At 37.1% G+C, this 13,306-nt stretch overlaps 1 protein-coding gene across 5 annotated transcripts in view; it reads left to right on the top strand.

Moving 5' to 3' along the window:
• The window catches only part of Trpgamma (Transient receptor potential cation channel gamma), a 1,754,629-nt gene that overhangs the window by 1,471,540 nt on the left and 269,783 nt on the right, over positions 1 to 13,306 (top strand). For all 5 annotated transcript variants that reach the window (XM_081752586.1, XM_081752588.1, XM_081752585.1 and 2 more), the window contains one exon: positions 8,520 to 8,721. In XM_081752586.1, the coding sequence (XP_081608712.1) occupies positions 8,520 to 8,721 (202 nt within the window). The remainder of the gene's footprint in view (positions 1 to 8,519; positions 8,722 to 13,306) is intronic.

The raw sequence follows: 13,306 nt of genomic DNA, 5'->3' as shown, positions 1-13,306 counted from the left end.
ACCACTGCAATGAAAATTACGTCTGAACTCAATTCCGGCCGACAGAACCCTGTTTCATTGAAAACAGTGCGACGGGAACTGCATAAAATGAAAATTCATGGCAGGGCCGCTATCGCCAAACCCCTGGTCACAGCAGTAAATGCGAAGAGGCGTATCCAATAGTGCAAGGACCACAAGGCGTGGACTCATGAGCAGTGGAAACACGTAATGTGGTCCGATGAATCGACCTTCACCTTGTTTCCACCGGTCGTGTTTACGTATGGAGAACGCAGTCGCAAGCCTATGATACAGGCTGTCTGCTCCCAACTGTAAAGCATGGGGGTGGTTCTGTTACAGTATGGGTAGTGATATCGTGGTTTTCGGCAGGTCCCATCACAGCTCTGCATGGAATGATGAATGCTAAGGCGTATGAGGCCATTTTGGGAGACCAGGTTCTAGTCATGGCCCAAATATTGTTCCCTGATGGTGATGGCATCTACCAAGATGATTTGGCACCCTGTCACGCTACAACAACGGTGAAATCATGGTTTGAGGAACATGACCAGAAGCTATCACGCCTCCCCTGGGTCCCACATTCACCAGATCTGAACATCAATGAGCCACTGTGGTCTGAGTTAGAAAGACGTGTTCGGTCTCATTACCCTCCACCAGCATCCCTTAAGGAACTGGAGGATGTTTTGGAGGAGCATTGGTACAAAATTCCACACACCATGATTCAGGAGCTGTATACGTCCATTCCACGTCGGATCCAAGCTGTTTTGACGCAAAAGGAGGCCCCATATTATACTAGGTATGATTTTCACACTTTTGCAAACGTTTTAGATTTTTTTGTCCAACCCCTTTAACTCTCACAGAAAGAACAAATTGCCATTTTCCCATTGAAATTCTGTCTTAATTTTCCGACCGATATCAGGCTCATCCACTAACCGATACTAAGATGCTTTGAAATTATCTTTTATTTCTTGCTAAAAAAAACTTTCAACATCACGAAAAATTAATATCACGTGAGACAAAAGGTAACGGATTATGTACTGAGATTACCAAGAATTATGCGTTGTGGATAATTTTCAGTGGGTAACTTACAGCCATTTTTAAAAAGTTCCAATCTGTCCTTTTACCTTATTTTTTTATTGCGCTCGCAACTATAGGTAATCCCATAAGTACTCACCTTTGATCTATCTATCTATCTATATCGATTGTTATATATATATATATATATATATATATATATATATATATATATATATATATATATATATATATATATATATATATATATGGGGGGGGTTCCTGTCACCACGGCATGGCGCGTCCTCAGGTTGCGGATCGAGGAGAAGGCCTCTAGATATAGAGGTTAGCTGCGAATATACTGAATAAGCAGTCGCGGACAGACGACTAGGAGTGGTCCTCCAGCTTGGGGGTTTGGGTAAGGGTAACACCCTCATCCTGTAAAAAAAAAGGTACTTGTTCAGAAACATTCACAAAAGCCTTGGACAAGGACTGATAACTTGGCACAACATCAGCAAAAGAAAATGGACATGAGATTTGGAACATGGAATATTAGAAGTCTTTATAGGGCAGGCGCGTTAAAATCTGTAACGAGTGAGTTAGAGAAATACAGGATGGACTTAGTAGGAGTTCAGGAAGTTAGGTGGGAAGGAAATGGATCTGAGAATTCCGGAAATTTTACGTTCTTTTACGGGGAAGGAAATAAAAATCACCAGTTAGGAACAGGGTTTTTCGTTCACAAACGAATATTACCAGCAATTAAACGGGTTGAATTTGTTACTGACAGGCTTTCTTTTATTACCCTTAAGGGACGGTGGTGTGATATTATTGTTTTAAATGTACATGCTCCAACTGAAGATAAGGGTGACGATATAAAAGATAGTTTTTACGAAGAAGTGGAACGGATATTTGACCAAATCCCGCGATACCATATGAAGATTCTATTAGGGGATTTCAATGCGAAGGTAGGACGAGAGGATATTTTCAAACCGATTATAGGGAACGAAAGTTTGCATAAGGAAAGTAATGACAACGGTGTTAGACTCGTGAACTTTGCCACATCCAAAAACCTAATCGTGAAGAGTACAAAATTCCCACATCGCGACGTTCATAAATACACTTGGACATCACCAGACGGAAAAACACATAATCAAATTGATCACGTTTTAGTAGATAGAAGAAGACAATCTAGCATAATTGACGTCCGGTCGTTTAGAGGGGCTGATTGTGACACTGATCACTACCTGGTAGTAGCGATAATACGGGAGAGATTATCGTTGAATAAAGGTAATATTCAATGTCCGAAAACGGAGAGATTTAATTTAAAGAAATTAGAAGAGAGCCAGGTAAGAGAGGAATACCAGATTGAAGTTTCTAATAGATTCGCGGTTTTAGAAGACTCGGAGTGCACTAGTGTTGAGGATACTTGGATTGAAATTAGAGATAGCATTAAAAGTTCAGCAATAGAAAAATTGGGACACGCGGAAATACGTAGGAACAAACCATGGTTCGACCAAGAATGCATTAAACTAGCGGAGAAGAGAAAACAGGCAAAATTACGGTGGCTACAAAATCCGAATGAAATAACTACACAAAATTTCGCAGATATCAGGCGGGAAACTTCCAAAACTTTTAGAACAAAGAAACGGGATTTTTTGAAAGCTAAAATTAAGGAACTTGAAGATAATAGTAAAAATAAAAATATTCGGGACTTGTATAAGGGGATCAGCGAATTTAAGAAAGGCTATCAACCTCGTGCTTATATATTAAAGAAATCTGACGGAACAGTTCTCACCGATACGGATAGCCTCTTAAATAGATGGAAAGATTTCTTTGACGATTTGCTGAACACGCAGCCAAAAACTAATGTGCATGGAGAAAAGGAGATACACACCGCAGAACCGTATATTCCAGAACCCAATCGAATAGAAGTGGAAGCCGCTATAAAGAAATTGAAGAAACACAAATCTCCGGGTGTAGATGAAATTCCGGCTGAGTTAATTTTAGCTGGAGGCGAAAAATTGTGGAACAAGATACACAAACTCATTCTCCTTATCTGGAACAAGGAAGAATTGCCACAAGAGTGGAAAGAATCAATCATTGTTCCAATTCACAAGAAAGGCGACAAAACTGACTGTAATAATTATCGAGGCATTTCTCTTCTGTCAACATCCTATAAAATCCTTTCAAATATTCTGTTAGCAAGATTGACCCCATACGCAGATGAAATTATTGGAGATTATCAGTGCGGATTTAGACGAAATCGATCAACTATCGACCAAATATTTACCATTCGCCAAATACTCGAAAAGAAGTGGGAATACAATACCCCGGTACATCAACTATTTATTGATTTTAGAAAGGCTTACGACTCGGTTAGGAGAGAAACATTATACAACGTTCTTACAGAACTTGGAATACCGAGAAAGCTTATTAGATTAATTAAGATATGTTTAAGTGAATCCCAAAGTAAAGTCCGGGTAGGAAAATTTTTGTCCACGAGCTTCCACGTCGAAAATGGCCTGAAACAAGGAGATGCGTTGTCGCCATTATTATTTAACTTTGTGCTGGAATACGCCATAAGGGAAATCAAAGATAGCAACCAGGGCCTAGAGTTGAACGGCATTCACCAGGTTATGGCATATGCTGATGATGTAAATTTAATAGGGGATGATAGGAGAACAGTAGAAATAAATGCAGAGATATTATTAAACGCTTGCAGGGACATGGGTTTAGAAGTAAATGCAGAAAAAACTAAATACATGGAAGTGCGTCGGGACCGTAATACGGCAAATTGTGAAGGCGTTAAAATATTAAATAATGCTTTTGATAAAGTGGATACTTTCAAATATTTAGGATCAATATTAACAGACGAAAATCATATTCACGAAGAAATTAAATGTCGACTAAAAGCAGGGAATTCGTGTTACTATTCGGTTCAAAATCTCTTGTCGTCGCGAATTCTGTCGAGGAATTTGTAGCTTAAAATATATAAAACGATAATCATGCCTGTTGTTGTGTATGGTTGTGAAACATGGTCGCTTACTCTGAGGGAAGAACATAGACTGAAAGTATTTGAGAACAGGATCCTGAGAAGAATATTCGGACCCAAGACGAACGAGAATGGGGAATGGCGGAAACTTCATAACGAGGAACTACATAATTTATACGGTTTACCCAACATTGTTAGGGTCGTCAAGTCTAGGAGGCTTAGGTGGGCAGGTCATGTAGCTAGAATGGAAGAAGGTAGAAACGCTTTCAAAGTCTTGACTGGTAGACCCATAGGAAAACGACCATTAGGAAGACCTAGGCGCAGATGGGAGGACAATATTAAGATGGATCTCGCAGAGATAGGAATACAAAGTAGAAACTGGATGCAATTAGCTAAGAATAGAAGTCAGTGGAGAGCTTTTGTGAACGCGGCACTGAACCTCCGGGTTCATAGAGTTAGTTAGGCCATAGAGTTAGTTAGTTAGTTTATATATATATATATATATATATATATATATATATATATATATATATATATATATATATATATATATATATATATATATATATATATATATATATATGAGGAAGGACAAGAAACTAAGGTTACAAGGTAGATATTTCTAGAGTTTCGTCTCTTGTAGAGGAATGAGTAGTGTGCGGTAATTTTAATACATGGAGTTGGCAACTGTGCAGAGTTTCAGACTCCAACGGCGTTACTTGCAAAAATGGTGACTTGTTTCGAAAATTGATCTCGCGACGAAGTGTGCTCAGTTATTCGATTTCTGTGGACGAAACATGTAACCGAGAATGAAATATGCCGGCAGGTGGTACAGGTTTACGGAGAAAGTGTAATATGTCGTCAGCATGTCACAGAAAGGGGTCGAAAGTTTGCAGCTGGTAATGAAAATGTCACCGACGAGGTGCGCAATACCGATTCAGCACGGCATCATAGCTGGGACATCATCAACCAGTCTCCCTACAGTCAGGACCTTGCTCTAAGCGACTTGGAGCACTTGAAGGAATCACTTCACTTCAGAAGAGGAAGTGAAACTTTTCGTGACAACATGGCTGAACATTTAGGCTGAAGGACAAGAAAGGAGAAGGAAAAAAGTCTTCAAACTCATCCCACAATGCGACAAGTGCCTCAACCCATATGAAGACTATAACCTAACCTAATGTATACTATCTGTTGGCTGTATTCGTTGTATGAAATAATATATACATATTTCACTGCATGCTTTGTAACCCCTTACTTTCTAATCGCCACACTCGCATATATATATAAAGTCCTAGCGATACTTTTAGTTACGCTAACCGACTTTTCTTCTCCTATCTTGTTTTTTCCTCTTTTTTTACTTCTTCTTAGACGAACAACTCGTCACAGAAAATTTATCGTTTGTGTACATCGGTAATTACTTACCGTAACCATCGTAACGTACTTTAAATATCCGTGATCGAACACCGGATCGTCACTGGTCGAGGAGAAAAAAATATTCTCTACATATAAAAATTCTCTAATTAGGTTTAATTATTACTTCTAAATATATTCGTTATTTCTTAATTATTAATGGCAAGCAAAAAATTGTCTTAAATATACCTTTTCCAAAACTGCAATACTATAATCACTCTGATGATCTACGAATTAGTTAGGACAAATAAGAAAGCAAAATTAAATATATTATTATTATTATTATTATTATTATTATTATTATTATTATTATTATTATTATTATTATTATTATTATTATTATTAAATATTCTGCTTTTTGGCATGTCCTGGGACTAATGAGTTTTTGTCTTTTCTTCTTTTTGATTTTCAGTTTGGGCCTAGAAATGTTTCCTCCATTCTTCTCGATTTTCAGCTTCCTCTTTTAACTTCCAATATTTTCTTCTATTTTTTAAATCATCGATCACTTGTGTTCTTCCTATTCCTCGCTTTCCTTCCATCTATGCTTCTATGGCGGTAGGAAAATGACAATTTCTTCGCTAGATGTGTCCAATCCAATTGGCCTTTCTACGAAGGATGGTGGCTAGACGCGTCCTCTTCTCTCCTATCCGTTTCAAAACATCTTCGTTTGTTACTCTTTCTGTCTATTTTATTTTCTCCGTCTTCCTCCACTAGCACATTTCGAAATTCTCTAAATATATCTCCTCTAACTTCTGTAATGTCCAAGGCTCTGAAGCATATAGTCGAATATTCCATATATAGCACTTGAACAATTTTATATATACGATTCTCAAATGTGAAATATAACAATATAACAACTTTGAAGAGTAATTATGCAATAATTTCAATACCAAACATTAAACTTGTGACAAGTACTTCACTTATTAACGCCATAAAAATGATTCCCTGATCATATAATGCACTGATTAAAGGTAACAAAGATTTTCTTGACTCAAAGTTTTCTATAAATGTAGGGACAATATATATTTTATAAACAATAAATACCGGTAATTAATGTATATAGAAATAAACTCACTGATTTATATATACTGGCATCAACAAAATTCATTTAATATAATTTTAATACACATTCGCGACGCGAACTATTCGTACTTTCATATTTCAATTTAACAATGTGTACAATTTTATCTAACCAGTTGTTTCTAACAAGTTAGTTCAGACCTATTGAATTCTACCTCATAACTGTGGCATAGAACTCGAGGGGAAAATTCTAACAACTTGGTTCCTGAATTTACCACTAACGGCATTACAGTCAAACTCTAATTCCCTTACTTATATATTGTAAGTTGACAAACCATTATACCATCAGCAGTTATACATTTTTAAGGAGGTCGCTGTCTGATTTACTATCAGAATGTTCACCTTTGGTGCGAGTGGTCTCTTCGTCAATTCCAGATCATCTCAACTTCTGGTGGAAAACATGGTGTCAGTGGGTATTCTCGGGGGCCTCGTGATCATTTTGTGTCAATGATAATGTAAGTTTGAGACGGAAGTCAGTAAAAAGAAAGTTCAAAAACATCAAGGATGTAAAAAGTTTATACAGGTTGACATTCAAAAATCCGGTCATTTTGGTTCTTTTCGAATTTCTGACATAAATTTCGGAGCGGATTTTCAAATTTACCGCGATGTCGTACCACTGTTTTCTAGAATAGGTATATAAGCTTTGGCGGCGCTGTAGTCCATAATCAGTTTTTTTTTTTTTTTGCATCCTGCTAAGACGCATTGCTGCTTATACTTTCTCATTTTATCACTTACTTGTTGCATTTTCTTTCTTTAAAATACTGTACAAGCAATCACTTTCTGTTAAATATACGAGGACAAGTCAAAAATTATCCGCAATTTTGATAAATCTTCTTGCATTGTTCATACAACTTCTGTCCTAGTTTATTTTATTGTTATGCTGTTGTTTTCATGCTATGATAGTTTGATCCTAATTCCTTCATTTGTCTTTCTTTTGTTGCAGATAGATTATAGAAGCTCCATTAGAAGTTTGCACCAAAGAGGAATAACCAGGACTTCGATTTTGTGGTCGAGAAGTTGTATCAGGGGCCATAATCCATCAAAGACGTTTTACACAATATGGGAACAGTGACTTACTGCAATGGAGTGTCTACGAATGGATTGAAAAATTCTAAAATGGTCGCACAAATGTTACGGTCGAGGGAGGATCCGGACCAACTACGGCTACAAATGATGACAACATTGAACACGCACTTGATATGTTTCTGTTATACAGACAAGTGACTATTAATGAAGTGGCACATCGTCTGGCCTCTGATACACCTTCCGACCACAAAAAACCGGATCACTGCTCGTTGTTCCTCTTTGATGCAAACTTCTAATGGAGCGGCCATGATCTATCTGCAACAAAAGAAAGACAAATGGAGGAATTAGGATCAAACTTTCACAGCATAACCACAACAGCATAACAATAAAATAAACGAGGACAGACGTCAGTAGGAAGAAGGATTTTGTTATAATTGCAGATAAATTTGGACTTACCCTCGTATATGTACACCCTATATATATATATAACCATCTAAAATCTGACATCTTATTAAATTTGAATTTCCTCAGGTCCGGAGTTTGCCGGATTTTTGAATGGTGATCGGTAACATATCTTTATTCTGAAACATATCAACTGAAGTTACATTTCTTAAACTGAAACAGCTTGAGATTAAACTCGCAACAACGAAATTAATGACGTTTGGTTCTCTTATACGAAACTCGACGTTAAATTCTTCTTTTGGGGTTTCATAGGATATAAGTTAGTTCGTATACGAGTAGACGAAAAATTTGTTTTGTTTCTGTATTTTTTAAATATAATATTTCATCACCACTTAAGAGCAGAGAGCTCGACTGTGTATGTGAACATATTTGTTCTAACTACCGCTGATTCTACAGACTACCAACCGCTTCTGCTACAAATATTTATACTATTTGTTGATATCATAACTGATTCCATCTTTTTCCTACATTTGTATTGTAATAAAAGATTTGAAATTATCTTGTTAGTACTGAACCATTTGCCTTTTTGTTTATTTTGTAGGTGTGGCTGTGACGAATGTGTAACATCGAGACAAGAAGACTCGCTCCGTCACTCTCGCTCGCGAATCAACGCTTATCGTGCGCTTGCCAGCCCGTCGCTTATCGCTCTCTCAAGTAAAGACCCTATCCTCACGGCCTTTGAGCTTAGCTGGGAACTGCGGAGGCTAAGCTTCATGGAACACGAGTTTAAAAGCGAGTATCAGGTAAGAGTACGTCTTCATTATCAGTTACCTCTAGGGTTCCAGAATTTTTTAGTCCAATTGTACAATGAAATCAAAACCCTGTAATGATACGTTTATTTCTGTGTTTGATATGAACACTCGATACTTGTTTTAGATCTTTGACTGTTCGAGTTGTTTCATCTGTTTTATATGTTTGGTCTGTTTGAGCTGTTTCGCCTGTTTGAGCTGCTAAGCGTGATTCACCGGTGCTTCGAGCGTGGATAATGAAATGCGTACAGGGTAGTTCAATCACGTGCCAAAGAGTTGCTAACTATCGAACTAGAAACATACTAAATCACAAAATGTGTCTGTACAACATACGGAAACACGTATTTAATAATAAATTTACTTCATAGTGTTAAGCTTTACAATTATAATGGGTGGCCCATGAAAATCCAGCCCTCTTGCATGTTTACAATGAAACTCCTTATTGTTGTTGGCACAGTCGCCACCAATAATTGTTGCTATTGATTGCGTGTTGTGACAGTTAGGTAACATTAATGACATATGTGTGTGTGTTTTCTTTTCTTTACGAGTATGTATTTCCTTCTACAATACGACTCATTCAACCTCATGAGAGGCGGGTCGATTTTTCGGGGGCTATTATATATTTGCTTACTGGAATTACTTTTTTACTTTTGGCTGAAAATATATTACCTGAAACTTATACATGCACAATGAAATTAAGCATGATAATATTTTTTCTACAAAATGCGATAATGGAAAAGAGACTTTTAAAGAGTTTTGTTATTAACTGGTTCATATTAACTTTTGCTGTCTTAAATAACTTGAACTATAAAAACAAATCACTGAACAAAGCAACGTTTAACATAATAACTGTGTGACAGTTTCGCCAATTAACTGAACATACTCGCTTCATCAGACACTGTCATATTGGCGACAGTTTCGCCAAATAACTAAACATATTGGCTTCATCAGACACTGTCATATTGGCGATAGTTTCGCCAACTAACTGAACATATTACAATGGTAGAATTGTTATCCATTGCTTATATTTCACATAAGTACTACTATTGTCCACCATATTTCGTTAACAGTTGGGGATGTTTGCGACAGACTTCTGCCAATATTCCAGCTGTAGGTTTGCAAGTACTTTGTGAATTTGCTACTCCAATTCATCGAGAACTTTTGATTTTGTGCGATAAACTTTTTCGCACTCCAGAGGAAAGTTCGAAAAGTCTGATGTCAGGGCTCCTTGCTGGCCATTCAAATAGGACACGTCCAGCGTCCCGGAAAATGGGTGTTGAGCCATGCACGCGCTGGATGTGCAAAATGAGATGGCTCCCATCTTGCATAGTGATGAGGTCGTTGTAATTGTCCCTCGTAGATACAATAGCATAAACATAATCTTTAAGCATAGCAAGGTATCGTTATGCATTTATTGTGTCCCGAGTAACGTATGGACCTACAAACTTCTTCGATATCATGCCGCCTTACACTGTGTCTTTTGGGTGATGTTGGCTTTCTTCAACAACCAGTCTCATATCCTTTCATGCTTAATAATAACAATTTTGCCAATTAACAAAGCCCTCAACATGATTGTTATGACAAAACCCTCCTCCCATCCTCATCCTTAATATGGTAACAGTGCTACTCACGTGAATGGGCAAGTGATTGCCGCGTTACTGTCACGTGACTGTACGCAAAGGGAGAATAAAGTTTGTGCATTGACCAATTCATTGTCTCAACTTTTCGTGTTTGGTGAACAACAATGGCAGATAGAAGTGACTTCACTTTGGACGAATATTTAGTGGAAGTATGTGAGTTCATTAATGTATGCACGATAGCGAAAATATGCTGCAGATGATCGGTAGGTTTCGTGAACGGTTCAATAAGGAGCCACGAAGTTGTCAGACTTTGAAAACTTTTTTAGCTGGCAAGTGTTCTGGACGCCCTTTGTTCGGATTGCTCATCAATTCGAAAGGAAATGTGAGCAGGAGTGAGCGAATCCATGATGCATTCACCCTGCAAGTCGAACCAGAAAGCGTTCTGCAGAACTTGGAATTCCAAGGAGTACAATGCAACTGCAATGAAATAAGTGCAGGTACAAAGGTACTTTTGGGCCATCCTGTATACTTCTAATATCAGTTTCATCCTAATAGGTGGCGTTGCTCTCCTGATTTAGAAAAAAAAGAATCGTTTTCTTAATTTTCTCTAAAATTGCGCATAAATTCGTTTTCTTAAGTTTCTCTAAAATTGCGCATAAATTCGTTTTCTTAATTTTCTCGAAAACTGCGCATGAGATTTTAAAGTCATTCATATCATTTTCTTCAGCTTATCGAGATCTAGCGATTGGTATATATCTGATGCTTGAACTTGTTTATTAGTATTATAAAAAGCTAGTAACTTGTAGAATAATAAAATAGAACTTTTTTTTTGGAAAATTGTCTGAACACACTTACTTTCGGAATTTTCTAAGGAAAACGTATAGTTCCATACATACTATAGGGTTAATGAAATATTTAGTTATTATGTATAATCTTGGAATACCGGAAAATACCTAAAATTCCAAGCCCTGGTTCTGTAACTGTGCTGTATATGCAACCCACTTGAATACTAAGCTTTGTGGGTTGTATATCAAATGGGGCTTGAAGATTATTTCTTATGTGATTCGAGCTTCCCAAGCATTTGAAAAATATTCACCTTTCATTGATTTTTAGAAAATATTTATTGCGGTTCTTGATATCGTGCAGTTCTTGATAATTTTTTTTTTGTCCCCCAGACCGAATTACATTATCAGTGGTCGAAGTGAGACAGTATGCGGTGGTATATGCCATACCGCCTGTAGATTTCAGTGATGAAGCCATACCGCCTCTGGTTTCTCAGTGATCAGGACATATCGTCACTGGAGAGTAGATGCTAAATACTTGTACTTGTATTGTGTAAGAACTTTTATACACAGTACTTAACGAATAGCTTTGCACGCAAAAAAATTATTGCTTATATAGAAATAATTTCTAAGTTGACAACACCGGCATTTTCGTCATATTTTTCTTACCTTTTCTTTTTAAAATGAGGTGCCTTCAAAAAGTTAATCTAGTTTATATTTTGATTTGCCATATTGAATTGTTTCTTTCCTTATGTATGTGTGTGTCTTCTTGCCTTAATACATATAAATGTCGTTTTTTGAGCGTGGGCGGATTTAGGGTATGTCTGTTGTAGGGGCGGATCTTTCGGGGATTTGGAATACCGGGCTGTCCGGAAGTTTCCCTCAGGGTATTGTTAACATAATAACTCGATTTTTGAGCATTTTCGTGAATAATTCTTTATAGTAAAATATAAGGGGATATTTTTAATTTCTTTTCAGAAAGTCGTTGGCAAGGGATCAAAGTCTCTCCATGCCCCCCACCCCCATAACTAAAGAGAAGCTAACAATGGTTTTCAGTTATCATGTAAATAAAAATGCAATCTTCTACGCAACATACCCTCACTGTATTTCAACATTTAGATAGGTGGTATGTCGAGTCAAAATCGTAATAAAACATATTGCCTCTGGCTTTTTCCACTTCGAATACTAGGAATTATAAATATATAAAAGAGTTTGGTAAGCCAAAATCCTTTCTAAAAATATATTTGATTTTTTTTAAGTTTGATCGTTAATTGTTGTCTTAATAGAAACTAACAATATGTTTCCCGAAAATATTACTACTTCTAAACCTCAATTTGCATAATTGAGCCTAGTATGCATAATTGAACCAAATATATGTATGCAGAGAAAAAGCTTTCCTGTGAGTATTAAGCAAGTCATGTTCCTACCTACAAGTTTGGTCAAAATCAGAAAAGATCTCGTGTGATCAGTGGCGTATTTACGATTTTGTTTCGGGAGGGGCTTTGCTTACTTTCGGGGGGGGGGGGCTTTGCCTGGAAATGTGAAAATTCTGCAAGATATTTCATTTACTTTACTATAGTAAGTAAGATTTCGGGGGGGCTTAAGCCCCGGAAGCCACCCCCCTAAATACGCCACTGCGTGTGATATATATGAGTAAGGTACTAACGTTTTCTACATCTTAAATCAGACATTGACAAGAATTGTTTGTGTTGACTCTAAGTCTAGAAGCATCTGCTGAAAAGTGCTGCCATCAATAGAAGAGGGAAATTGAGTTTGGAAGAGATACAATAATTCTTCTCATTCTGGCTACATGACCTGCCCATCTGAGCCTCCTAAATTTGATAATCCTAACAATGTTTGGTAAACGGTATAAATTATGTAGTTCCTCGTTATGAAGTTTCCGCCATTCCCCGTTCTCGTTCCTCTTGGATCTGAATATTCGTCTCAGGATCTTGTTCTCAAATACTTTCAGCCTATGTCCTTCCTTTCGAGTAAGTGACCATGTTTCGCAACCATACAGAACAACAGGCATGAATATAGTTTCGTATATTTTTAAGCTTCAAATTTCTTGACAGAAATCGCAACAACAAGAGATTTTCAACTGAATAATAACACGAATTCCCTGCTTTTAGTCGACGTTTAATTTCTTTGAGAGATTGAGACGTTCTCTTCTTTCTCTGAATAAGGATATCATAGAACTTTTTTTTCTTTTAACAT

This window comes from Thermobia domestica, chromosome 3 (assembly GCF_964235325.1).
Source record: "Thermobia domestica chromosome 3, izTheDome1.hap1.1, whole genome shotgun sequence".
In the NCBI taxonomy this organism is placed as follows: domain Eukaryota; kingdom Metazoa; phylum Arthropoda; class Insecta; order Zygentoma; family Lepismatidae; genus Thermobia; species Thermobia domestica.
Note: the sequence above shows the minus strand (reverse complement) of the source record. Positions and strands in the feature narration are given on the sequence as shown.